This window comes from Lupinus angustifolius, chromosome LG09 (assembly GCF_001865875.1).
Source record: "Lupinus angustifolius cultivar Tanjil chromosome LG09, LupAngTanjil_v1.0, whole genome shotgun sequence".
Taxonomy (NCBI): domain Eukaryota; kingdom Viridiplantae; phylum Streptophyta; class Magnoliopsida; order Fabales; family Fabaceae; genus Lupinus; species Lupinus angustifolius.
The window spans coordinates 14,213,249-14,227,987 of NC_032017.1; the positions used below are offsets into that span (position 1 = coordinate 14,213,249).

Genomic DNA, 14,739 nt, shown 5'->3' on the forward strand with positions numbered 1-14,739 from the left:
TTACACATTGCATCCAATCCTGTTTTTCATGAACGAACTAAACATATCGAGATTGATTGTCATTCAGTTAGAGAGCAATATACCATTGGGAAAATCAAACTTATGCCTGTTCCAACTCACTTGCAGCTTGCAGATGCCTTGACTAAAGCTCTTGGACCAAAGGACTATGCATCCATTCATCTCAAGCTCGGGTTACTCAATATCTACTCCCCAGCTTGTGGGGGGGTATTAAGCAACATTGGTGATCCTACTGACCATGAAGCCAAAATCAAGCAACAAGCCAAGTATGCACATGAGCATGAGCCTGACCAAGCATTAGTGCCAAGGCACATCAGCCTGACTGAGCCAAGTGCCAAGGCACATCAGCATGACCAAGACAGGAGCACCAGCACGAGTCTGACCGTGCCAACTAGCACGAGCCTGAGCACCAGCACGAGTCTGACCGTGCCAAGCACCAGCACGAGCCTAAGCATCAGCACGAGCATGACCAAGTCAAGTGCCAAGGCACCTAGCACAAGTCTGACCGTGCCAAGCAGCACGAGCATGACCAAGCCAAGTGCCAAGGCACTTAGCATCAGCATGACCGAGCCAAGCAGTGCCAAGGCACCTGACCGAGCCAAGTGGCACCATGACCAAACCAGTAGCACCACTGGTGCAAACAGAGTCCATTTCTTGTGTCTCAAGCAAACATGAAAACGTGATTAATTTCTTTTAATCACATGGGTTTTTTCTTCCAATTAGTTAGTTAATTAGTTAAGCCTATTAGTTTGTTAGTTTAGCCTTAAGTTTTATATATATAAGTCATGATTCTCCTTTTAGAATATCATCTCTTGTAATAGATTTAATTCAATCATTGTTAATTCATCTTTCAATCAATAAAGGAAGTTCTTATTGCTTCTTCATTCATCATTCAAGAATCCTAGAAGGTTTTCTTGAGCTTCATCATCAACTTCAATTCTTAATACAAGCCTATGGTCTAGTCCTCATATTACCAATGCTATTAGTGAATGGTATTTTATCACTTGACACAAGAAAAGTAAAAACATAATTAAAACCATACATCGTGATTGTAATTTTAGCTGAAACAATCTTGTAATCATTGTTACTAATGAAATATTAGTCATCAAACTGGTAACAAATCTTTTATTGCCCCTTTTAAATCATTTTTTTTGTTATAGTAGTGAATTATATTAGTTATGATTATCTTTCACATTAACAATCATTTTAATATTGATTATATATATGTAGACTTTGTGGTTCATAACATCTTTCAACTAATTTTATAGAGTTCATGTGATTATTTGATTCGTTTTTATTTTGAAATTTTTTATTTATAACAAGCTTCAAGCTTATTAAGTTTTACCTTAAAGGACGTATTAGATATATTTGGATTGATATAATATTATATTATATCAGATTTTGTTACTTTTGTTTATCTTATTAATTATTATTTGGATTATTATTACTTAATAATTTTTACCTGTATAATAAATTATTTAGACTAACTCGTCATTTGAGTTCGGGCTCTTGACCATCTTATACTTCCACATTTTCAATATATCATATATCATCCTTGCAATACATTTTAACACTTTTACTTACAACCTTTCTCTTCTCATTCCTACTCTGTCCTTAGTGAGGAACTGCAATGTTTTATCTATTTTGGCGTTAAGCCTTTATTTGGTATGAGAGAAAGAAAATAAAATGAGAAAAATTGAAGAGAAATATTTTCTCTCTCCTTTGTTTGAAAAGAGAATTTAAGAAGAGATGATAAAAAAGAAAGTGGGGTCCATCAATATTATTCCTTCTCTCATATGAAGAGAAGATGATAGAGAAAAATGAAAAAATAAATTCATTCATTTCTCTTATTTTTTTTGTACAATCAAACAACACAAAATTTGATTTTATTTCATATGTTTCTCTCTTTTTTCATGGTATAATTTTCTTTTTGTGGACCAACATCCATCACATTTTCTTCCTTCGTCATATCAGTCAAATTCAGACTTATATTATTTATTTTAGATATTTCAGAACATATTAATGACTTGCCAATAAAATTTCATGTTCACCACCAATTTCATCCTTCACGGCCATCTCTACAGTATTGAGAAACTTGAGCTGGACGTCAAATGGGAAGAGGTCTCATATTAAGTTTAATCGGTTAAATCGTTTGATCTGACCAGATGATTTTATACATAATTAATATTTTTTATCTATAGATATATAATTATATAAAAATGTAAAATTTATATAATTAATAATCATGTATAATTACATTGAAGTAACGTCTCTTTATTTTTTTGGACTTAAGTGAAACAAAAAATACATAAAAATGTTCCATTTTTTAATTTTTAAGTGATCCATCCAGTTTACTTCCCGGGTTAATCTAGTTTAATCGGGTTTAACACGGTCGGATCGAAATTTCTCCGGTTCAAAATGGTCCAACCCTCACTAAGTTAAGACGGTAAACCAAAGCCATTTTCAAGTCCGGTCATCGGTCAAACCGGTTGGACCGTCCAGTACGTTCTGGTTCTCATAACACTAATCTCTACTATTAGGGTTAAGATTCTCTCTAGTACTAGAGGGTCCAGTACTGGAATATGAAGCCTAAATTTATTTGATCATTTATAATAAGTTTTTGTCTAAGAATATTTTAAAATTTGAACCATAAATTTTTTATAAAGTCTATGTATTGCAATCTTATGTGGTAGCAGACCATCCGGTAGTAATGGAGAGGATAAATTTTCTTACTATTATAATTGTGATTATTACTATCAAATTTATTATGGTGTTCCAAGATAACCACCATTACTATTAACTTTTAATTATCTAAGATAAGTAATATTACTATTCCTAATTGTAAGATACCACGAAAAATATTTTGTAGATTAATTTGAAGTTGTTATTTTATGTTTAATATAGAAACAAATTATATTCTCTAACTTTTATTGTATCTTAACAGAATAAATGTTTTATTAGGGATAAAGTATGACATCAAAGAATATTGTGAAACCCGAGTCGGACGTCAAACCGGAAAATGTCTCGTATTAGATTTAACCGGTTTAAATTGTTTGGTCTGGCCGAGTGATTTTATACATATTTAATAATTTTTATCTATAAATATATAATTATATACAAATGTAAATGGTTATATAATTAATAATCATGTATAGTTACATTGAAGTAACATTTATTCATCTTTTTTTGGACTGGAGTAAAACAAAATATTAGAGTAATGTTCCATTTTTTATTTTTAAGTGCACCGTTCAGTTACTTCCCGATTTAACTGGGTTTAACACGGTCGGACCAGAATTATCCCGGTTCAAAAGGTCTAACTCTCAGTTAAAATGGTAAACCAGAGCTATTTTCAAGTTTTGTTAGCGGTCAAACTGGCCGGACCATCCAGCAAGGTCCGATTATCACAATACTGGTCAAACAACTCATTTTGTTTTGAGAATTGATTTATTTAATAAATAAAAACACTTTTATATTCATATTCCATATAAAATCTATCATTTTTTGCTTCCTGTACCAGGATGGAAAAATACTTTATATTATGTTGTTATGTGATTTAAGAAATGGACCAGCTTAAGTTGGACAAATATAGCATTGCAGTTTATAATTTTTATCATCTTTTGTGACTATAATAGTATATCAAATCTTGAATATAGTAACAGTTAGAAATGTTAGAGCCTAGAGCAAGAAATCTAACTGAGCTAGTAATACTAAATAAACGCACTTGATACCAAATTTTGACTTTAAGACTCTATGCATATGGATCTGATGATTTATATCATTTTTGTTTCATTATTTATAAATATGTGATTTTTTTACCCAACAACTTATACTTGGAATTCCTAATAATTTCTCTCTCAAATGTGAATCCTTAAATATGGTCTCTCTCTTTAGTAGAAATATTTTCGAGTTTATGATGGTATCAACAAAGGCTTCTTCATATGTTTGTAAGGTGGCTACAAATGAAACATGCAACATAGGCTTCATATTGCTCGAAAGACTTTGGAACAAGGTCAAAAGGGCTCTCACACATAGATCCGCTAACAATTGCTCTGACCCGATCGAGATTTTATTTGTAATAATACTTATGAGGAATGTGGGAGTCCAAAGAATTGAGGATCTACCTAATGGGTTAAGCAAAGTACCTGTACTTTAAATTATTCACTATTCACCAATATATGACTTCTTTTACACCATAACTCACACTGGAATTTTCTAACAATAACTAATATACATGTTTTATCTATATCTCTCATCTACTTTCTTTTTTACTAATTCAAAAATTTAAGAAAACCAAAGGGGCAAGATTATTTTTTAAGGGACGTCATATTTGATTATTTTGCCGCCTAAGTGACTAGGCTCTCAAGGTTAGACATCATATTTCATGTACATAAGAAATTATTATTTTCAAAATGTTACACTATTTATAATTTTACATTAATATTTACGCCTTTAAAAAAATTAAAATAAAGGAGGATCCATAATTACACATTATTATTTTTACCCTTTTCTTTTAAAAAAAAACTGTAAAAATTGATGTAAAAACTAAATCAGAATTAACATTGTTGTTTCTGTTAATGTGAACTCTCACCGATACATAATAATAATAATAAATGTCTTAGTCTTATTCTCTAGATCTGGATCATATTATTCAGCTAGGGTAAGGCACATAAATTAAACTTGATTAGGGAGTTGATCATCTCCATGTTTCATAGTTGTTGCACTTATTATATCTATATACGAGAAAGCATCCAAAAACACGTCAATACATATCCATATAAATCAAACAAACTATACTTAATATGATTTTGCATGAAGACTATAAACAAATAGTATATGGCCTTTGTGGTCCAGCACAATCACAAATTTCGATTTGAATTTTCTTATACATTTCATTTTTAAGGTTATTTCCAAATCAAAAGAGTGAGTGGTTGATGTTAATAATCTCCATTAATATTAGGGGATTGGGTGGGCTGCTTAAAAAGAAGGAGATTAGGTATCTTATTCGTAAACATAATTCTGATTTTGTGTGCATTCAAGAAACTAAAATGCAGTGTATGGACTCTAAATTTTGTGCGTCTCTGTGGGGTAATGATGATGTTGGTTGGGCTTTCTTACCAGCAGTTAGTCTCTTGGACGGTATCATCTCTCTTTGGAATAAGGCTAAATTTGAGTCGGATGAGGTGAGGCTTGGGTCAAATTTTGTGACGGTTAGAAGGAAGTGGACATCTCATAGTGAAATTGCTAACATATGAACGTTTATAGTCCTTGTGATCTGGTTAGGAAGAGACTTTTTTGGGAAGAAGCTCAGAACGATTGGGTGCATCATTCGGGGGATATGTGGTGTGTGGTGGGGGATTTCAATGCAATTGTGAATAATGATGAAAGAGTAGGTTCTGCTGCTCATTTTTTTGTTAGGGAGTGCTCCGAATTCTCTTAGTTCATTGTGGATTTGGAATTATTCGATCTTCCTCTTGTTGGTTCAAAATTCACTTGGTTTCTATCAAATGGCTTGGCGATGAGTAGGCTTGATAGGTTTCTGGTCAATGATAACTGGCTTGATATGTTTCTGGTCATTAAGGTTCCTCTTGTTTGGGTCGACTTATCCAACTAGGCCTACAACGCTCCTTCTCAGATCACTGCCCTGTCCTTCTAAAAAATGATATTCCTGATTGGGCCCCCTCCCCGTTCAGAACAAATAACTGTTGATTTTCAGATTCAGAATTCAGTAAGTTCGTTGAAGAGGAATGGAGCAAGTTGGAGGTATCTGGTAGGGGTTCTTTTATCCTTAAAGAAAAATTGAAGTGTCTCAAGAGGTCTATGAAGATATGGAATAGAGATGTGTTTGGTTTTTGGATAGGAAGATATAAGATAAAGTCTCTATCATTAATTCTATTGATGGGAAAGGGAGCGAATGCGATCTTAGTAATGAGGATATTGCTGCTAGGAGGATTGATTCTGCGGATCTTTGGCATCTGTCAAGCCAAAAAGATAGCCTTTTGTTGCAAAAATATAGATAGAGGTGGCTTCGGGATGGTGATTCTAATACTCAATATTTTCATGCATCTATTAATAGAAGACGAAGATCTAATGAAGTGCTCGGGATGTTAATTGATGGGGTGTGGGTTGAAGACCCTTCAAAGGTAAAAGATCATATTCGTTCGTTTTTTTCAAGATAGATTCTTCGAACATCATTGGAATAGGCCGTCTCTTGATGGGCTTGTTTTCAATCGAATTACTGAGGAGGAAAATAACCATGTCACGGCCCGGTTCCAGGAAGATGAGATTAAAGAAGCTGTTTGAAGTTGTGAAGGTGAAAAAAGTCATCGGCCTGATGGTTTTAATTTCACCTTTATTAAAAAATCCTGGGATTATGTGAAGAACAATGTATTTGCTATGGTGGATGATTTCTTCATTTCTGGCAATCTTGCGAAAAAATGCAATTCTTCTTTCATTGTCTTAGTCCCAAAAACGGGAAGCCCACATGGTCTTGATGATTATCGACCCATCTCTCTGGTTGGGTGTATCTACAAGATTATTTCTAAACTTCTAGCAGGTCGGATTAAAAAGGTCACGCACTTGATAATATGAGATTGCCAATCTGCTTTTATTAAAGGTAGATGTATCATCGATGGTGTTGTTATTGCTAATGAGGTCATGTATCAGGCTAAAAAGAATAACTATGATGATTGCTTTATTTTCAAAGTGGACTTCGAGAAGACTTATGACTGTGTTATTTGGAGTTTCCTTCTTTACATGATGGAAGTGATGGGTTTTTGTTTAAAGTGGAGGAGCTGGATTAAAAGTTGCCTTCAGTCGAACTATATTTCCATTCTAGTTAATGGGAATCCAACAACGGAGTTCAATATGACTCGCGGTCCTAGGCAAGGTGATCTGATTGCTCCTTTTCTATTCTTGATTGTGGCTGAGGGTCTTGCTGGCATTATGAGATCGGCGGTTTCACATAAGATGTTCAAAGGGTACTCGGTTGGTAGGGATGAGGTTATTGTGTCACATCTTCAATATGCTGATGATACCCTTCTTATTGGGGAAATTTCTGAGGGTAATGTTCTGGCACTCAAGTGTATCCTAAAATGTTTTGAGCTAACTTCGGGTTTGAGAGTTAATTTCCATAAGAGCAGCTTTATTGGTATTAAAGCCGATAACGTTGTTGTTCAGTTGGCGGCGAATAAGTTATTATGTGGTTTTGGTGCTTTGCCATTCAAGTTCCTTGGAATTCCTGTTGGTGCTAATCCTAGAAGAATTTCTACTTGGGGTCCTGTTGTTGAGGCTTTTAAGAAGAAGCTCTCCTTTTGGCAACAAAAGCTTATTTCTTTTGTTGGACGTGTTACTCTCGTGAAGTCGGTTCTATCATCTTTACATATCTATTTCTTCTCATTTTATAAGGCTCATGTCTCTGTATTTCATGAGCTTGATAAAATTCAGAGAAGATTTCTTTGGGGTAGGAGCGAGTTGAGTAAGGGAATACATTGGGCGAGTTGGAAAAAGGTGTGTAGATCTAAGGAGATAGGGGGCTTCAGGGTAAAAAATTTATGTCTGTTTAATCTAGCATTGTTAGGAAAATGGAGGTGGAGATTATGACATGAACACGAGTCTCTTTGGGTGAGAGTGGTGAGATCTAAATATGGTGTGGGGGCGAGTGGTTCTGGGGAGTTTTGTGGGGATGAGTGTTTTAGGAAGGGGTCAGTGTGGTGGAGAGATCTGGGGGTTCTAGAGAATAGAGAGAATGAGATTAAAAAAGGATAGTTTTATGAGGGGGTGAGTAGAAGAGTCGAGTCTGGTACCTTTACTTCGTTTTGGAAAGATAAGTGGTTTGGGGGTGAGAGTTTTAACATTATTTTCCATGGGTTATTTCAGGTTGCTCTGGACAAAAATGCTTATATTAGCTCTATGGATGAATGGAGGAAAGATGTTTAGTGCTGGAATCTGGAATGGCGTAGACTTTTATTCTCTTGGGAAAAAGAGGAAGTTGATGCCCTACTTAATTCTATAAAGGATGTCAGGATTTTGCAGGATAGCGCTGATGGGTGGCTTTGGGTGCATGACAAAGGTGGACTTTATTCGGTTAGAAGTGCTTACAATGTCCTGCTGAATGAGGATAATGGCTTCGATACTTGGTTCTATAAAAAAGTATGGGGTTCCAATGTACCTTTAAAATGGAGATGTTTTGTTTAGAGGTTATCCCTAGATGGTGTTCCAACCCGTTTAAATCTGGTTAGGAGAGGTGTTCTGAGAGATGAAGCTCAAACATGATGCGTATTTTGTGGAATAGTGGAAGAATATGTTGATCATTTGTTTTTCTCCTACTCCTTCGCTTATGCTGTGTGGCAAACTATCTTCTCTTGGTTCGGACTCAGTTCTGTTTTCCCATATGGAATTAGGAATAACTTCCTATCTCATTGGTTTTATTTGCGGCTAGGAAAACCATATCATAATCAGTGGGTGTCTATCTGGTTTGTCATTTTATGGTCTCTTTGGTTTGCTAAAAATAAGGTTATTTTTTATCATTCTCCTTATCATCTCCACGAGGTAATTTTTGCTATTCAACTTCATTCTTGGAACCTTCTCTCTGCTCGATTTTCTCCCTTCCCTTACTCGTTCATGGATTGGGTGTGGAGCCCTTCAAGTTGTTTGAATTGGTATGTGTAATGTTGTTGTGGATAGAAGCACTACTTGTTCTCCTAATTCCTTCTTTATTTTTAATATAATATATTGTTGATAAAAAAAAGAGTGCTCCCCAACCAATGCTTAGGGTCCAATATAATATGAACGGATAAAACACAATTGAAAACATGCAAAATAATTTTCAACAAGTAAAGAATAATGGAAGCAAAACAAGGAAGACATTGTGATAAGGATTGAAAAGAAGTTGCATATATGATTATGAAACAACTCTTGTTGATTAACAAATCACCGTCCAAAAGGTTTGCTAAAGGTACACGATTGAAAAATACTATCTTGCACGCAAGAAAACCTTACTTCCCTTGACATAAAAGCACACAACAACATTATAAACTAGACTTTACTTCTTCAACCTTACAACTAAGTTCATGTCATATGGATAACTCCTTGCATTGCTTACTAAATGTTATTTATTGTAACTAATTAAGATTGATTTAAGATTCCAAACACGTTCTTCCCTCATAAAAAAAGAGTTCAAATGCCACGAAGATGAAGGAAAAAAATAAAGTCTGGCTTTAGGGAATCCTATATACGAATATGCCAATATTGGTATGTTAGGTGCCTTACAAAGTTGACCACTGAATTGATTAAGGTGTTAATGCAAGGTAGTGTTGGGTGAGAGGATAATTAACATATAATATTTGCGATGAGAGATAAATAATTAAAAAAAAATATGTATGTATTGACAACTGATATTGTATGAGTTTTATACATAATTAATCTTTTAAAAATAATAATACAAATGAATGATGAATGATATAATAATTGTGTATAAATGTTTATAATAATAGTAAATAAATATTATAGAAATATTAATTAGTGCACTAATTAATTGTAAATCTATTTTTTTTTTGTAAGTGTGGGTTTTACTTTTCACGAGAAAAAAATATTGGTTCCTTTTTAACTGTCAATCCAATTATGTCTTATTTTTATTATTATGGGGAGAAAAATAATAACAACCGGATGCACTAGATTCTTATATCATCTCTATTCGAAAATATAAATTTCAATCTTGTTTAGACTCACACAATATTTTATACTTTAATATATATTTCTAGATTTAAAAATAATATTTAATTTTTCTTCATACTAAATATCACTTTTATTTTTACTTGGGTCTCATAACACGTATACAAAGTATCATACAATTTCTCTCTTATCCTTTATCTCTTTTGGTCCATATTTTCTAATAAGAATAACCGCGTACAATAATGTTAATAAATATTCTTAATAATAAGAATTTTATAATAGCAAATGAAGGAATAATGTTCTTATTCCAATAAGAATGATATAAGAATAATAATGGGAGATGTTCTTAGATGAATATATCATTTATGCTAAAATAATTTTATCTTTATTTTCTCAACCAATTAAATACTACAATATTTAATATTATTAACTTAAAAAATTAATTTAATATTTATTTTATATATATTTGTTAAAATCTTATCGGTGATTATGAGTTAGATATTAGGAAATGGATAGAAGATCTCAATGCCTTAGATAAAGGAGCTGAAAATAATATAATAAGATAAACAACAAATTTTTCTGTTAAAAACAAAAAAAAGTTCAATAATTTTCTTGGCTTTAAAACATCCTAGATTCCTATCAAATAACATATCTTCTTTTTCTTTCTTGTGTCTACATCTGTATGTTAATGGGTAAGAGGAAACGTTATATTTGCCTAATATATATTATTAATATAAAGATTTACATAAAATTATTATATTATTTAACATTCATTTAAATTATTAATAATTAGTAAGTATGAATTATGGATGATGTAGTAATCATGTATAGAATGAATGAGATATCACATTTTTTTCTCTATGTTATATATATATAGCAATATTTATTATTAAAGACTCACTGTTTTGGGTACATTTATTAAAGACTCACTGTTTTGGGTACATTTATTAAAGACTCACTGTTTTGGGTACATTTATTAAAGACTCACTGCTTGCGCTTAATGTTAAGAAACACACAGAACATGTACTTCAAAAAACAATTTGTACCAGGTTCAATGAAGCAAGAGAAAATTCCTCTTTTTTTTTTTCATTTTCAATGCCTATTTTCCTTTTTTGGGTTTATTATGCGATATCATTAAGGCAATAATTAGCAAAAACAAGTACTTCAAATCTTTAATATTAGTTGATAACACAAAATTATGGGCACTGTGCTTACTATTTTTTGGTAGAGTTGGAATAGTAATATTCACTAATCTTTATTATTATTTTTGCAATCAATAAAAATAGATTTCCATTCGAAAAGTTCTCTATTTTAAGTAAAGGAATTATGAAAATCGCAACTAATTGATTACTAATTAATTAATTTATTCGTGAATGAAACTTAGAAGTGAGACATGTTGTGGTTTGTGTGGGGTAACCCCAACACATTTACTATTTAACAACTACTTGTTGACAGGTTATTGGAGAAACTTAACACAATAAAAATCAAGACCAATTTAAGGAATGAAAATCACATCTCCCATGTCTCAATAATATCTCAATTCAATTCAAGAGTGTTACTTAATTAAAAGAAAAATCATAAAAACAGAAAATAATTTTTATATTACATAGTAAAATGTAATTATCTTAGAAAAGAGAAACATTTTTATATTCATGTTTTGAAATTTAACATAAAGGATAAGGTGTAGGATTTATTTAGCATATTCCATTGACATGCCTTATAAGTTCAATATAATTCCACTATAAGTATATCACCTTTGTGCCTATAAGTACATCATTTTATATCATCATCATTGCATTAATTCCCTTAGCTTTTGAACTGCCATAATCTCATTTTTTAAGACTTCAATAGAAAAAAAGTGAGAGACAGAGAGGAAGGAAACATAAAAGATGAAACCCAACTTTTCCTTATTGTCCAAGCTTTTGATACTCCAATACCTATCAGCTCTATGCCTTTCTCAAGATTTTGATTTCTTCTACTTTGTTCAGCAGGTAAATCATGCATATATATATATATATATATATATATGTGTGTGTATGGTATTCTCATTATGGATGTTTCTTTTCTAATATTGATTTTGTTATTGTTCTAATATTGATTTTGTTCACTCCTAAGTTTATGTATTTATGATTGTGAATATTTTTACATTGTATTGTGATTGTTCATTTACAGTGGCCAGGAGCATACTGTGACACAAGGCAGAGCTGTTGTTATCCTAAGACTGGAAAACCTGTAGCTGATTTCGGTATTCATGGACTCTGGCCTAACTACAATGATGGCTCATGGCCCTCAAACTGTGATCCTGACAGTGTCTTTGACAAATCTCAGGTACTTAATATTTTAAAATGACTGAGATTGGATAGATAATCCGGATACCCGATCTACCTAATGAGATAAAGACTTGATTGTTGTTGTTAATTGAAATTGAATAGATAAAATGAGCATTAATATAAGGTGACAAAGTAGAGATATATTCATTCACCCTAAAAAAGTAGGATGTATTCACCTTTAGTTAAATTATAACTGGACCTCAACCTATTATGTGATTCGATGGTGAATACACTCTTAGTTTCTCACTTTATAAAGAAGCTGATTTTAGAGTAGTATTTTTCATCTTTCACGTAACAATGTAATGAGTGAAGATGAATTTGATGAGTTTAGATGCCTTGAGGACTAGCTGAATGCATAAATTATTGACACAAACTAAGTTCCAAAGAAAATATTTTCGTGTTATTAAGATGTTGTTCTTCTTTGTGTATCATTATTAACTTTTAATATAAGTAACACAAATAAATAATGAATGATATATTGATTATGTATAAATATCTGATTTACATGTTTAGTTTTTTTTTTTACTTCTTGTTATCCCTATGATTTTCCATGTCTTGAGAATTGAGATCAATTTCATTTTCTTAATCATCTCAAATTCATTAGATATAGGAGATATTCAATTTCACCAACGTAATTATCAACTTTTTATATAATATAAATTAATAAAACTAACCGTTGCACTTAAATTTCATATTTGATATATCGAATGAAATTCTCATAGATGAGCCATATTTAATATAGATCTCAGAACTCATGAGCAGCATGAACGAGAAGTGGCCATCCCTAAGCTGCCCAAGCAGCAATGGCTTTAGGTTCTGGTCACATGAATGGGAGAAACATGGTACCTGCGCTGAATCTGAGCTTGATCAACGTGAATACTTTGAAACAGCTCTCAAATTAAAGGAGAAAATCAACCTTCTTCAAATCCTCAAGGATGCAGGTACATTATATTATATGGTTTCTTTATTGGTCATAGTTGATAATTAATTGATTTAAACACTCATTAGTTAAGGGTCATGTAAAGCAATAGTTATTGCTAGTTCCAAATGAATGTGACACATCTTTACCTTATTGGAAATTAATTCTTCCAATATGTATTTAAATGATATCTAAGAGAATGAGACATATAACATAAAATTTACTTTTCAACATGTCATCTCCACATAACCTTATCGGATCAGGCGAAGGGTTATATTTGATCCATGATTAAATGATGTTTTTTGACCCATAAAAAAATCAGAGAGAAATTGTGGTCTAACTCTAATATCACGTTAAGGTTCTATCTCAAAACCAATTAACAATACTCTAACAAATATTTAAATAATGTATAAGTGAACAAAGAGACAATGCCAGACTTTGTGTTTTTTATCATTAATGGATGATCATCCAATAATTTTCTCTAGCCATATAAACTGCATATTAGTACAACTCTTTCTAATAATTGATTGGCAATGAATTTCAGATATTGAACCAGATGATGGATTTTACAGCCTAGAGAACATTTCAGATGCAATTAAAAAAGGTACTGGATTTACACCAGGGATTGAATGTAATAAGGATTCAGCCCATAACAGCCAACTTTACCAAGTTTACTTGTGTGTGGACACTTCTGGCTCAAATCTCATTGAGTGCCCTATTCTTCCTAGCAGCAGATGTGGCTCAAATATTCAATTCCCCAAGTTTTAAACAGAGTTTAACTGAGAAGATCATGTTTATGTTATTGTTTTCTTGTCATTGCTTCTTACATTTCACATGGTGACTATTCAGTCACTTTCCTTTGTATGTGCCTTCTACCAATAAAAGTTTATGGGATTTCATTGCAATAAATTGGCAAAAAAAAGTATAAACAAGAGGGAAAAAAATATGCAATGATATTGTTATAGTTTTTACACTGAATAATGTCGTTAATTGTGTATAAATATCTATATAGTCAATATATAGATATTATACTGTGTAAACAAAGAGGAATTAGTAATGTTATTTAAATTCATAAAAACAATTAGGATAACAATATGTTTACACTATCAATCATCTGTTATTATTTTCATTATTTTTGTGGACACGAGAAAAGAATTAAGATATAGCATCCGCATATAATTTTTTTCAAACTTAAATTAAAGTATAAATATAGTAAAAATGTATATGTGGATAATTTTTGTTTTGATAAATGTAAAACATGAATGAATAACATATTGCAATTGATATGTTAGGGTGTGTACATTTTGAACATATGGAACGTAAGCTAATTATTGAAATATTGGATTAACTAAGAGGATATAGAAGAGATTAATAACAACACAAGCTTATCTTTAAAGTTTAAACATACATGGTATATACTACCATTGGACGTGTTCTTATAAGATTTGAAATGAAATGTAGATAAAAATTAAAAAAAGTATTTCAATCTCGTGAATCACCTTTCACCTCTTTCTTAATATGAGATATATGTGATATCTATTAACAATATAATAAAAAAAACTCTCTCATGCCACATGTCACTTTCTCTTTCCTTCATGTCACATGTCACTTTCTCCTTCCTTCATGTCACATGTCACTTTTTCATTCCCTCATGCCACATGTCACTTTCTCCTTACATTTTTTCCTTCATGTCACATGTCACCTCCTTATCACATATTTTTCTTCCTACTTTTTATATATTATATATATTAATAATAATTTAATATTAATTAGTGATTGGTTCATGTCGCTACCCCACTAAAA

At 31.9% G+C, this 14,739-nt stretch overlaps 1 protein-coding gene across 1 annotated transcript; it reads left to right on the forward strand.

The window, feature by feature from the left end:
• LOC109357556 (ribonuclease 3-like) lies at nucleotides 11,462-13,852 on the forward strand. The gene is made up of 4 exons (XM_019601567.1): nucleotides 11,462-11,678; nucleotides 11,860-12,015; nucleotides 12,760-12,958; nucleotides 13,481-13,852. The coding sequence occupies exons 1-4, from the start codon at nucleotides 11,577-11,579 to the stop codon at nucleotides 13,702-13,704; spliced, it is 681 nt and encodes a 226-aa protein (XP_019457112.1). The 5' UTR covers nucleotides 11,462-11,576; the 3' UTR covers nucleotides 13,705-13,852.